At 42.2% G+C, this 11841-nt stretch overlaps 2 protein-coding genes across 2 annotated transcripts; one reads left to right on the top strand and one right to left on the bottom strand.

The window, feature by feature from the left end:
- Nucleotides 1-2619: 2619 nt before the first annotated feature.
- On the top strand, nt 2620-3666 carry LOC139650499 (transcription factor HES-7-like). The gene is made up of 3 exons (XM_071527189.1): nt 2620-2664; nt 2910-3005; nt 3130-3666. The coding sequence occupies exons 1-3, from the start codon at nt 2620-2622 to the stop codon at nt 3664-3666; spliced, it is 678 nt and encodes a 225-aa protein (XP_071383290.1).
- Nucleotides 3667-7459: 3793 nt separating this feature from the next.
- On the bottom strand, nt 7460-9387 carry LOC139650503 (transcription factor HES-7-like). The gene is made up of 3 exons (XM_071527194.1): nt 9343-9387; nt 8792-8887; nt 7460-8667 (listed from the first exon to the last, which is right to left on the bottom strand). Exons 1-3 carry the CDS (start codon nt 9385-9387, stop codon nt 8131-8133), a joined length of 678 nt encoding a protein of 225 aa, XP_071383295.1. The 3' UTR covers nt 7460-8130.
- Nucleotides 9388-11841: the final 2454 nt, after the last annotated feature.

Here is an 11841-nt window from a genome sequence, read left to right as displayed (position 1 = left end):
ATTTTGTAAAGTAACACACATAAAAATATACATTTTATCACGCCAATAAACAATACTGTGTATATATCCAAATCTTATGTCAAATCAAGGATGTAGTCTATTTGTTTTGGGCTGACATAAAACTTTTTGGCATAAATTCATAGTAGACTATAGCTTACATAATAATGAGTGGTATCAAGCTTTTGTAAGTTCTGTAAATATATGTTCTTGTATGGGAAACAAAACAGGGGCGTACCACTTAATAGGCTACTTTAATGAAAATTCAATTGTTTTTTGTATGTATTAACGGATGTTTTCCTTATGATGATGATCACCAGGTCATATTTACCCATGCACCTTTATATTCACCACTACATCATTGGATGAACTGGTGCTCTATCCTAATGCACAGAGGATAGGTTCGTTCATTTGAGTGTATACCGCTAAATCAGACGTGATAGAAAGTTTTTCGGCTCTTTCTCACGGGCGAAGCTGCATTTGCACTTTATTACCTGTTAGGATTGATACATCATTAGAAGGAGCGTGTTGGGGTTTGGTGGCTCTCAGGTTCCCACACACACAAGTTGGTCACTATTAACTCAAATGCAAATTAGCACCAGGCTGTTACTGGTATAGTTCTGTCGTTTTGTTGTATTTTGACGAGTTCATCCATGTTGTAGTCTGTCACTATTAGGCTACTACTAGCCTACTACCAACAGTTCCCCAGAAATATAAATAAATATATTTTGAAAAGACCTCAAATCCACTATAAGCTGTATGTTGTAGTGTGAAGTCAGTTGTTGTGTGGTCTGGTTTATTTGCAGACTCAGCGGCGCGTGTTTGAGATGTGAAGGGGTCTCGTGCTCTTACAGCTGCACGCGCCAGTAGAAGATCAAAGGGTTTGGTGAAGAGCGTTTTAAAGCATAGAGACAAAGAGAATAGAGACATGCTCTCCCCCTCTCATTTAATGTACAACTCCACTGAAATAGCAGGCTACACTGGGTTTATTGAACAGGCCATTAGGAACCGAAAAGTGCTAGGCCACCATCATTAAGCAACTGAAAATAAGGAGTGCTATGTCAGGGCCTTACACCCTTTTCAATATTCCTGTAAAAAATATAAGCTCAAGTCAGAACAAAGTGCTTGGAAAAGAACTAGAATAAAAGCTAAGGAGAACTTCGTAATAAGCATCATTGTGTTAGGATGCGAATTAATCATTGGAACCAACAGTAAGAAGACATTGTCATTAGCAAACCTAACCCATATAATGCCTAATGAGTATCTTTTTCTAATACCCTAAATGCACGAGTGATGGCGTGAGGAGACAAGGGTGGTTACAAAAAGCAACGCCCATGACGATAAGCCTGTTATAATGGAACTTTGCTTTGGTGGCGTGTGGCAAGAGGTCGCACATTTTCCTGAATGACAAAATGTATTAGTTTAGTGTCGGCATGTTGGCCGTCTAACACCGACAGACCGAGCTGGTTAAGTGTGATAGTGGGAGAAACTCCTCCAGCTCTTTCTCATGGGAAAATGGAGCAGAGGCTCGAATCACACTTTATTACCTGTTAGAATTAATACATGAAGTGTCTGGAGGAGAGGTGGCTCTCAGGTTCCCACACGCGCACGTTGGCCAATCAAATAAAAAAATAGTCCTAGGCTGTAACTAACATAAAGAATTGCTGTGTCGTTTTGTTTTAATCCCACAATCTACCAGATATTAATTTACAGAGCCGTGCGTAAAAGGAAAGGTTTTACGCACGCTGCCACGGTTGTTCTTTTGTAGTTTATGTGGAGTTAGAATTATCTGCTATTAAAAGCGGGCCACCGAGTGACCCGTGTTATAGTTTTTCATTACCACTCATTATTCCAGACTCTGTTATGGTCCAAATATCGGCCTAAGCACACGCCGTCTATAATGATGACGTGGGAACGTTGTGCCAGAATACCTACAGTCATTTGTCTCAGAGCTTCACGCTGTTCGGCGGATGTGTCCATTGTTTCCTTCACATGTAAATAAGTGTCACATGTGGGGGCCGGTGTCACCTTTTACAGGCGCGTGCCACTCACACGCGGCCAGACTGGCTAGACAGCTGCACGTGCCCACGGATTAGTGAAGGGTTCTGCCGCGCGCCATTCAGTCTGCATTGATGTTCAGATTGTTGCTGGAATGTGTCAAAAGCCAAGGTTGTTAAGAAATACAAATTCTTCCTCAAAAAGAAAAAAAAATATGTAAAATACGAATATAGTATAACACTATGAAAAATACGTTTTAGATAGATGACTATTTTATCCTCTGACAGGCTTTCTACTTGTTTTGGCCTTTCTACAGGAGAAGATGAGCCAAAATATAAGCTATAAATTTAATATTTGTCATACATCATCAATATGCTGAAGTTTAAACCTACTGACCGAATTAAATAAAAACTTTTAATAAAATAAAAAACCCCTCATGTGAGCTTGGTGCCAGTATGGACGGGTGTTGGTGGGAGGAGCCTAAAGTTACAGCCCACCTAGGGCTTAAAAGCTCCTCACTGCTCAGCCTCTGTTCACACTGACAAACTTCACTGACAACAGGAGAGCAGACAGTTTGACTTAACATTGGATGATTTATCGAACTGCAGTTCTTGGATCGCTACCATGAAACTGCCTCAGGAATCAGAGGATGCAAAGATCAACAGGAAGGTAAGATACTTGCATGATTTATACCTTCATTAAATTTTACAGATTATATATTACTTCATATCGCACTAAAATGCTCCTGTTGTTCGAATCCTTCTCTCATAGATGCACGTCAATACTCAAAAACTATGTAGGACCGCAATTAGTAAAGTACTTTGCCTGTCCATGATTTTCTACTGAGTTTCTGCAACACTGGTTTGACCTCCTTCACCTCACAGTCATCCTCTGCTTCTGTCTGTCTCTCGCAGCTCCTCAAACCTCAGGTGGAGAGACGCCGCAGAGAGAGAATGAACCGCAGCCTGGAGAGTCTGAAGGCCCTTCTGCTGCAAGGGCCACAACAACAGGTAAAATCCACAGAGCTCAGGCGGCAAAACTTTGCCATTGTGTAACAATACAAGCCTCTTACTGCGGCCAGCACAGCGTGAAAGCTGTGAAAGACTGTTCATTAACTCACTGTCACTTTCCTAGGAACCGACTCAACGCAGAGTGGAGAAAGCTGAGATACTGGAGCACACGGTCGTCTTTCTGCACAACACTGCTGAAGGAGACAGGAGGAGAGCTGGAGGTGGAGGCCAGCAACACTCCTTCCAAGATGGCTTCTCCACCTGCCTGCAGAGAGCCGCTCAGTTCCTGGGACCTGAAGGGAAAGGGCTGCGGCTGGGAGCAGCGCTGGACGCAACTTTTGCTGCTCGCTTTGCCCGTTCTGACTCTGTAGGCGCTAAAGCTGCAGCTAAAGCCCGTTCCTCCAGCTCTCTGCCTCACATGAAGTCCTCCCAGTTCAGTCCTCAGACGATGGTGCAGAAGTCCAAGCACAGACTGTATGTGCGTGCCTTCAGTATGAAAAGTCTTCCTCACTCACACCAACTTCCAGTCCAACATCCCAGAGTTCCCCAACAACCCCAGAGTCCAAATCAGCTTGAGATCAGAGTGGAGAGGCGAGCGAGCGGACAGACCCAGTCCCAGAGCGCGCCAGACAGCCAGTCTTTGTGGAGACCCTGGCCCTGAACACAAGGCAGTGACTTGGGAAACTGATAAACTAATGATAAACATACATGGATACCATGCGCATTGTTCCCAAGACTTCCTGCAAGGACGTTTTCAATGCAGTGTTTTGAACACTGGTACTCTGCTTTCTGTAAATTCTGAATGATAAACCTGTAAATATTGTACAGTTATTATGATCTTCGAGTACGTGCTGCTATAGCCCGTATAGGCCAGGCTCGTGTTACTCTTGTATTTATCAAATCTTTTTGCACCTTAATTTATTTCATTTTTCCTTTGTCGAAAAAAATAAAATGAAAAATCACCAATCTGTGTATTTATTCATTCATTGTTAGCTGGCACGTGTCTTTAAAGGGCTTAAGTGTGGACACGTGTTCGGACACCTGAGGACAGAAAGATGAAAGGCACCAGTGACGTTTCACACGACGAATGTAGCGACGATCTAACCAGTGTAACAGGCTGAGAGTTTATCCTCAGTCCTTTTCTTCAAAACAAATAAGAGATAACACGCTCCACTTAGAGGCCTGTTAGGAAAAAGATCAGGGGAAAAAACACTCAATATACGCTCAATTCGATATCTATTAATTGCTATCAGTATTTTAGACTTTACAATACAACTGACAGCATTTATAGTGTGCCGTATTGTAAGAATGTAGTTATAGTTAAATTTGAAATCAGCTTTTTAAGACCAAACCGTGTTTAACCCGTGCGTAAAAGGTGCCATTTCCGTGCGTAATGCTCACATATCTTTACTTTCCTGTTCGTCGGTGACACTGAGTGACAAAGTGCTTTCTCCTCTTAAAATATATTATTATTTAGGTATACATTGTTGTTGGCACAGTTTTGGTCAAAGCCACTACTAATTCCACAAATCAACTCTGCCAAAAAAGGCACATTGGGCATGCGTAAAAATCTATCCTTTCCTATCTGCCCGTTCAAATCATGCGTGCGTGAGCATTTCTTGGTACCAATTTGCATTTCAATCGCCAACGAATGCGTGTGGGAACCGCCTTTTCTCCAAGCTCTTTCCGATGATGTATCAACAGGTAATAAAGTGTAAATGAAGCGTCGCTCTTCTTTTTCCCATGAGAAAGAGTAGAGAAACCTTCTCCCGCGTCTTTTAATCTGGAGACACTTCTTTGTCTGTCCAATTTAAACGAAAAATAGTTCTGTTCTGTGGTGATATTATAGCAATCAGATGTTTGATATAGGCCTTGCAATTTTTCATCATATTTTTTTTTTTTTAGAAGGAGAGTACCTTTAGTATTTGTATTTCGACAGTTGGAAAGAAGCGATAGGGCTACTTAATATGATTAACTGAATAGCCAGCTGTGACCTACGAAAATTATCAATAAATCAGCATAGGCCTGCTATTTTAGTGGAACTGCAACCAACATGTCTCTCTTTTCTTTGCCTTTATTATCTCTAAAACGCTCTTCACCAAACCCTTTGATCTTCTGCTGGAGCGTGCAGCTGGAAGAGCACGAGACCCCTTCACACCTCTTATTCAAGCACGCGCCGCTGAGTCTGCTGCATACAAAAGAACACTCAACAACTCACTTCACACCTAACAGTTTATAATTGTTTGAGGTCTTATACATTTTAAGTGACAGGAATAGTAATAGTAGTAGGAGGAGGCAACTCACCATTGGGACAAATTCCAGAATAAATCTAAGTGCAGAAATCGAGTAAATCAAGTCTTCAAATCTTGTCAATACAGGTGAGTGTCCGTTCAGTCAGTTACAGCCCCGTTACAGGGGCTCCAGGTGTGAACATTTTTGTATAAGCCAAAACCATTTGGCACTTCTATGATCACATCTACACATGATGCACATCTTGGCACAATTCAATGCAAGCATGATGGTTGATGCAAATATGGTGCAAATGTGGAGGCCTATGTTTTTGTAAAAAAAACAAAAAAAAAAAAACATAGCAAATAAGAAAATACGTGCTTATCAAAATTAATTTAAGGTGCGCATTTGTCAGCACTTTTGATTGGGGGCCATATCAGCTTTACGCAGACCAGGCTTGCCAACAACACGGGCCCATACGCGTAAATTGCAGCTACAATGAACGTAAATGAATACGTGTTTAACGCATTAAAACAAAACTATAATTTCTTGATACCAATCACAGCCTGGTGCTAAATTTTGTTTGAGAGGCCAACTTGTGGGAATGCTCTCACCTCCACGCTCCTCTACACTTCTAATGATGCACCAATCCTAACAGGTAATAAAGTGCAAATGCTGCATCGCTCCCTTTTCCCATGAGAAAGAGTCGAAAATCTTTCTCCCACGCCCATCTTTTCCCCATGCCTCGCCTTGCCTTGCCATTGGTCTATAGCAGTTTTAGACAGTAAATAGACGTGCGTTTGCTAAAATTAATGAACCTCCTGTATGAAAAATGTGCGACCACAGCGCTGATCAGTCAAATAACGAAGTATTATCCTCATGCACACCATTGTTTCCCGAATTTCTCTAAGGGGATTAATAAAGTGATATCTTGTTTATTGATACATCCACATGCCAACCAACACATAGCCTAAGCAACCTCTGCAGTGTTTCTGAGTCAATTCGTTGCTACATTAGGCAAAATACTGATTTTACAAAATAAATTAATCAGCATACTGCAACATCAAATGAAGGACAAATGTCCTGCAGGAAGTGGGCTGGGTAGCCTGACACCATGCAGACAAATGTTGGGTGGTTTGAACATCAAAGGGTAGGAAAGGTGTTAAGACACGCTTTGTTCCCGGAAACCAACACTGGACACGAGTGGAAGACAAACGGCCTGTTAGCAGCTGATGGCTGACGAAAAATTACTATAATATTAGGTTTACTGTAATAAGTCTATCGTGACTTATGATCTGTCTGTGGTACACAACAGTGGGTTTATAGTGACCTTGTCGTACTGAATGGTGTTTTTAATGTCCTGTGGTATTACTAGGCTATAGGATTTTCGTTTAGCAGCTGCATGATACTGTAAAGTTTTGTCGTGACATTTGTACAATGTCTTTCTACATTTATTATAGGATTAGGCTGCTATACTTCATTTCTGTTAGGGGAAGGCAAGTTGGCTGTCAATAGCTTAGTGCCGATATTTTCTCTTCATTAGTGTGACTGAGAGTAAGTTGTAGAGTACAGGTCTTGTCAAAGCACACATCAGCCCATGTTGTAATGTCTTTGTGAATTCAATCTGAATATTCCTGCAACTCACATTATTTCTTGAAACTGCACATATTCTGTCAGACTTCCTTTGACAAGAGAAGAAAGCCTATTCCAGAGAAAAGAAAACGAGAACGGGGAATGATGGTAATTATGTCAAGCCTCCATGCTAGAATTATGCAAGGTATGGACTGTTTAATCATGGTTGAAATTTCTTATTATATTTAACAATCTTCGTTGTATACCTTTCGGACAGGCTGCCATGTTATATTAGATGACAGTTGTAGTATCCACTAAGGCTGCTAAAGAGACAGAATAAGGCCCAGTTCTCTTTGATCTCTTAGAGGTGCAAACTGCTACTGAACTCTTCCACCTCCTGGCCAGACTTCACACCTGAAGCATGTAGCTCTATAGGAGGCCATGCTTCACACCTGACTCTGACTAAAGAGAGCTGTCAGTCAGTGCAGACAAAAGGCCTGCAGTCAGTTTACTGCTGATTTGATACTAACTAAAAAAAAAAAAAAGAATTCATTTGACACCACACATTTTAATTTTAAGGAATGTTCTTTTTATTTTCTATAAAAAGAATACAGCTCACCATAGGGAGAAACCCAGAATAAATTAGTGTGCAAAATAGATAAATATTACAAGAGTATACAAGTTCTAGTGTACATAGACCCACAGATGTCACACAGCATGAGGGTGAGAGTGAGGCTGCATGGGGTTTCCCAGCCTCCGACCCAAGGTCCCGCGCCTGGAAATGTGATGGATGGATACTCAGTCATTCTCCACTTCAAAATCACTCTTGAATTAGGATAGCATTGTAACCGAGGAGTCTAGCAGTATATGAAGGAGGAGGCAGCCTCTTCAACTCCATGACACTTACCTCTAAACTCACTCCACTCATCACACAGCTCGGCTCAGCATCAGTGTGGAAGGTGTTCGTCTCCCAGTCTGAGTCCCTCTGCCTGGCAGCAGGACAGACAGCTGCCCCACTGACTGAGCTAATTCAAAAGTATTCTTCTAAATTAGACAAGAGCAGCGAGCACAACCAACCTCTTCAGCTCTGTTACACATATAGCACATGCTCAAATGATATCCTGGAGATTTTTACATTATTTACAGGCTTTGTATGTGTTTTTCAATACGAATACATTATCAGAGTACCAGAGGTCAGTGTTCACAACACCACATCTAAAACATCCTTACAGGAAGTCTTGGGAACAATGCACATGGTATCCATGTATGTTTCTCATTAGTTACAGTCATTTAAAGTTCAGTTTCCCATGTCACTGCCTTGTGTTCAGGGCCAGGGTCTCCACAAAGACTGGCTGCCTGGTGCGCTCTGGGACTGGGTCTGTCCGCTCGCTCGCCTCTCCACTCTGATCTCAAGCTGATTTGGACTCTGGGGTTGTTGGGGAACTCTGGGATGTTGGACTGGAAGTTGGTGTGAGTGAGGAAGACTTTTCATACTGAAGGCACGCACATACAGTCTGTGCTTGGACTTCTGCATCATCGTCTGAGGACTGAACTGGGAGGACTTCATGTGAGGCAGAGAGCTGGAGGAACGGGCTTTAGCTGCAGCTTTGGCGCCTACAGAGTCAGAACGGGCAAAGCGAGCAGCAAAAGTTGCGTCCAGCGCTGCTCCCAGCCGCAGCCCTTTCCCTTCAGGTCCCAGGAACTGAGCGGCTCTCTGCAGGCAGGTGGAGAAGCCATCTTGGAAGGAGTGTTGCTGGCCTCCACCTCCAGCTCTCCTCCTGTCTCCTTCAGCAGTGTTGTGCAGAAAGACGACCGTGTGCTCCAGTATCTCAGCTTTCTCCACTCTGCGTTGAGTCGGTTCCTAGGAAAGTGACAGTGAGTTAATGAACAGTCTTTCACAGCTTTCACGCTGTGCTGGCCGCAGTAAGAGGCTTGTATTGTTACACAATGGCAAAGTTTTGCCGCCTGAGCTCTGTGGCTTTTACCTGTTGTTGTGGCCCTTGCAGCAGAAGGGCCTTCAGACTCTCCAGGCTGCGGTTCATTCTCTCTCTGCGGCGTCTCTCCACCTGAGGTTTGAGGAGCTGCGAGAGACAGACAGAAGCAGAGGATGACTGTGAGGTGAAGGAGGTCAAACCAGTGTTGCAGAAACTCAGTAGAAAATCATGGACAGGCAAAGTACTTTAATAAATGTAGTCCTACATCCAGCTGGACATCCAATAGGTAACATTTCTTTAGTGTATCATGAAATAATCCATTCATTCCCCAAAGTGGGGTCTGAGGAGGTTCCAGAAGATCCACAACAAAATGAGGAATAGTTATATTTCACTATAAATATAAATTTCACTCACTGTCCCCTCCCAACCTACAGTCTACACAGTTATAAAATACTCTGCTAAACCATAAATATTTACAGATGGGGTTCTTTAGGACAAAATCTTATCAAATAGCCGCCTGTGGCTTAATAATATGAATCTCTTTGGAGATCCCCTGCAATAACCGATAAAATTTAATGAAGGTATGAATCATACAAGCCTACCTTTCTGTTGATCTTTGCATCCTCTGATTCCTGAGGCAGTTTCATGGTAGGTCCAAGAACTGCAGTTAGATAAATCATCCAGCGTAAACTCAGACTGTCTGCTCGTCCCGTCAGTGAAGTCTGTCAGTGTGAACACAGGCTGAGCAGTGAGGAGCTTTTAAGCCCTAGGTGGGCTGTAACTTTAGGCTCCTCCCACCAACACCCGTCCATACTACATACCGCTGCTCACATGAGGTACTTTCAGAAGTTTTATTTAATTGGGTCAGTAGGCTAAACTTCGCCATGTTGATGATGTATGACAAACATTAATTGTATATTTTGGGTATTCTTCTCCTGCAGAAAGGCCAAAACAGACTGTCAGAGCAGTGGAAATAGTCTGTGTATGTGTGTGTGTGTGTGTGTGTGTGTGTGTGTGTGTGTGTGTGTGTGCGTGTGTGCGTGTTTGTGTGTGTGTGTGTGTGTGTGTGTGGCGTCTGACAGAGGCGGACCGGCCCCTACTGCATTGATTGTCAGTATTACATGTGTGTAATTGGTAATAACATAAAATGTATATAATTTACCAAACTGTACAAAATTGAACAATATTGATTAAATCAAGATCAACAATGTTGACAGATTTTTTCCTTGTTCTGAAGAAATATTATTTGAAAACTCAATAGGAGGCTAGTGACTTTATTAAGATGGAGATTTTTTAAATGTATTTCGTTACATTCATCACATTTCAACAACAATCTGAAGATCAAAGCAGACTGAGTGGCGCGCGGCAGAACCCTTCACTAATCCATGGGCACGTGCATCTAGCTCAGTGTGAGTGGCACGAGCCTGTAAAAGGTGACATCGCCCCCCACATGTGACACTTTACATGTGAAGGAAGCAACAAACACATCCGCCAAACAGCGTGAAGCTCTGAGACAAATGACTGGCACATTTTGGCACAACGTTCCCACGACATTGTTAGGGAAATGAGACATGGCCGATATTGAGACAAAAAGACAGTGTGGAATAATGAGAGGTAATCTAAAACCATTTTTATACGGCTCATTCAGTGGCATAGTTTTGATCGTAGCTCGTAGCAGCTCTATAAAAACTACAAGAGCAACTGTGGCAGCGTGCGTAAAATCGTTCCTTTTACACACGGCTCTGCAAATGAATATCTGGTAGATTGTGGGATTAAAACCACACGGCGGAGCATTTCTTCATGTCAGTTGAATCCGTAATTTCCATTTGACTGGCCAACGTGCGCGTGTGGGAACCTGAGAGCCACCTCTCCTCCAAACACTTGATGTATCGATTCTAACAGGTAATAAAGTGTGATTAGAGCCTCTGCTCCATTTTCCCATGAGAAAGAGCTGGAGGAGTTTCTCCCACGTCTCCCACACTGAAACAACTGAACTTGGTTTGTCGGTGTTAGACACAAATACTCAAATCAATTCCCACGAGAAAGAGCAGGAGGACCTTCTCCCAAACTGTTAGCAGCAGACAGACCTACGCTAAACTCCAATAAATAAAGCCATTAAGTCTGGACAATGTGCGATCACTTGCCACACGCCACCCATTCAGTAGATTATAACACAGGTTCATCTTGATACTATTGCCTAGTATGAATGAAGTATGAATTTGCATCCTTATAGGCGCAGCCGGCTGAAGGTTGAATTTACAGAAAAAGTCAAACATCTGACACTGAACAACAAGTTTGGAAGTATTTTTCTTTTTTTACGCAGGAAATGATTTTCGTCTATATAACTCTATTACTTATTAAATTAAGCGGCTACAGCTTTGTAGACAAATGATGAGTCGTCTGAAAGTCCAGTTGTCACCAAGGTGTTAAGACACGCTTCACCTGCTGTGAGCCAACACCGGCACGTGCTCAACACAAATGGTTGATGTGGTGAAACCTGAACTCAAGCCGAGTGTCAGAAAACCTACAGCTGCTGCATCCCCCTATGAAAAACAACTACAACAATCGACATTCAAATAATAGATTTTACAATGACACACTATAACACAACAAAGAGGAATATATCCCTATATAGTTACCATATGAAATAAATAACAAATACCATAAGATAAGGTCACTTATAAACCCGCTGTTACACCACATGCACACTATAATTCCCTATATAAGACTATTGCACATATAACAGTGTCTTTTTGGGCCCCTAAGGTTTTTTTCTTCTGAAAGAAGAGCTTTGTAAAAAAGAATGAAAAAGTAAAAACTTGTGGCCATTATGCAGGGATTTGTCAGACATGAGGTGAACTTTGACATTACTCAGAAATTGAGATTTTTGTGTTCAAATTTTGACAGACATGGGCTATTATTTGGTATTATTTGTGATAAAGATATGGCCAAGGTGCACCAGCTTCTTTCCCCTCGTCTCAACCTCAGCCCTGTCATCTTCATCAGAAGTGGAAAGGAAGATGAAAAAGAAGAACAAAATGAGGAAGCAATGCAAGAAAAACAAAGAAATAAAGAATTCAATGCTATTTGTTCCTCGAAGG

Source organism: Centroberyx affinis, unplaced genomic scaffold (assembly GCF_046629955.1).
Source record: "Centroberyx affinis isolate AG114_WGS23_722 - 3 ecotype Tasmania unplaced genomic scaffold, CSIRO-AGI_Caff_v1 ptg001497l_1, whole genome shotgun sequence".
Classification (NCBI taxonomy): Eukaryota; Metazoa; Chordata; class Actinopteri; order Beryciformes; family Berycidae; genus Centroberyx; species Centroberyx affinis.
This window is presented reverse-complemented; position numbering and strand designations above follow the sequence as displayed.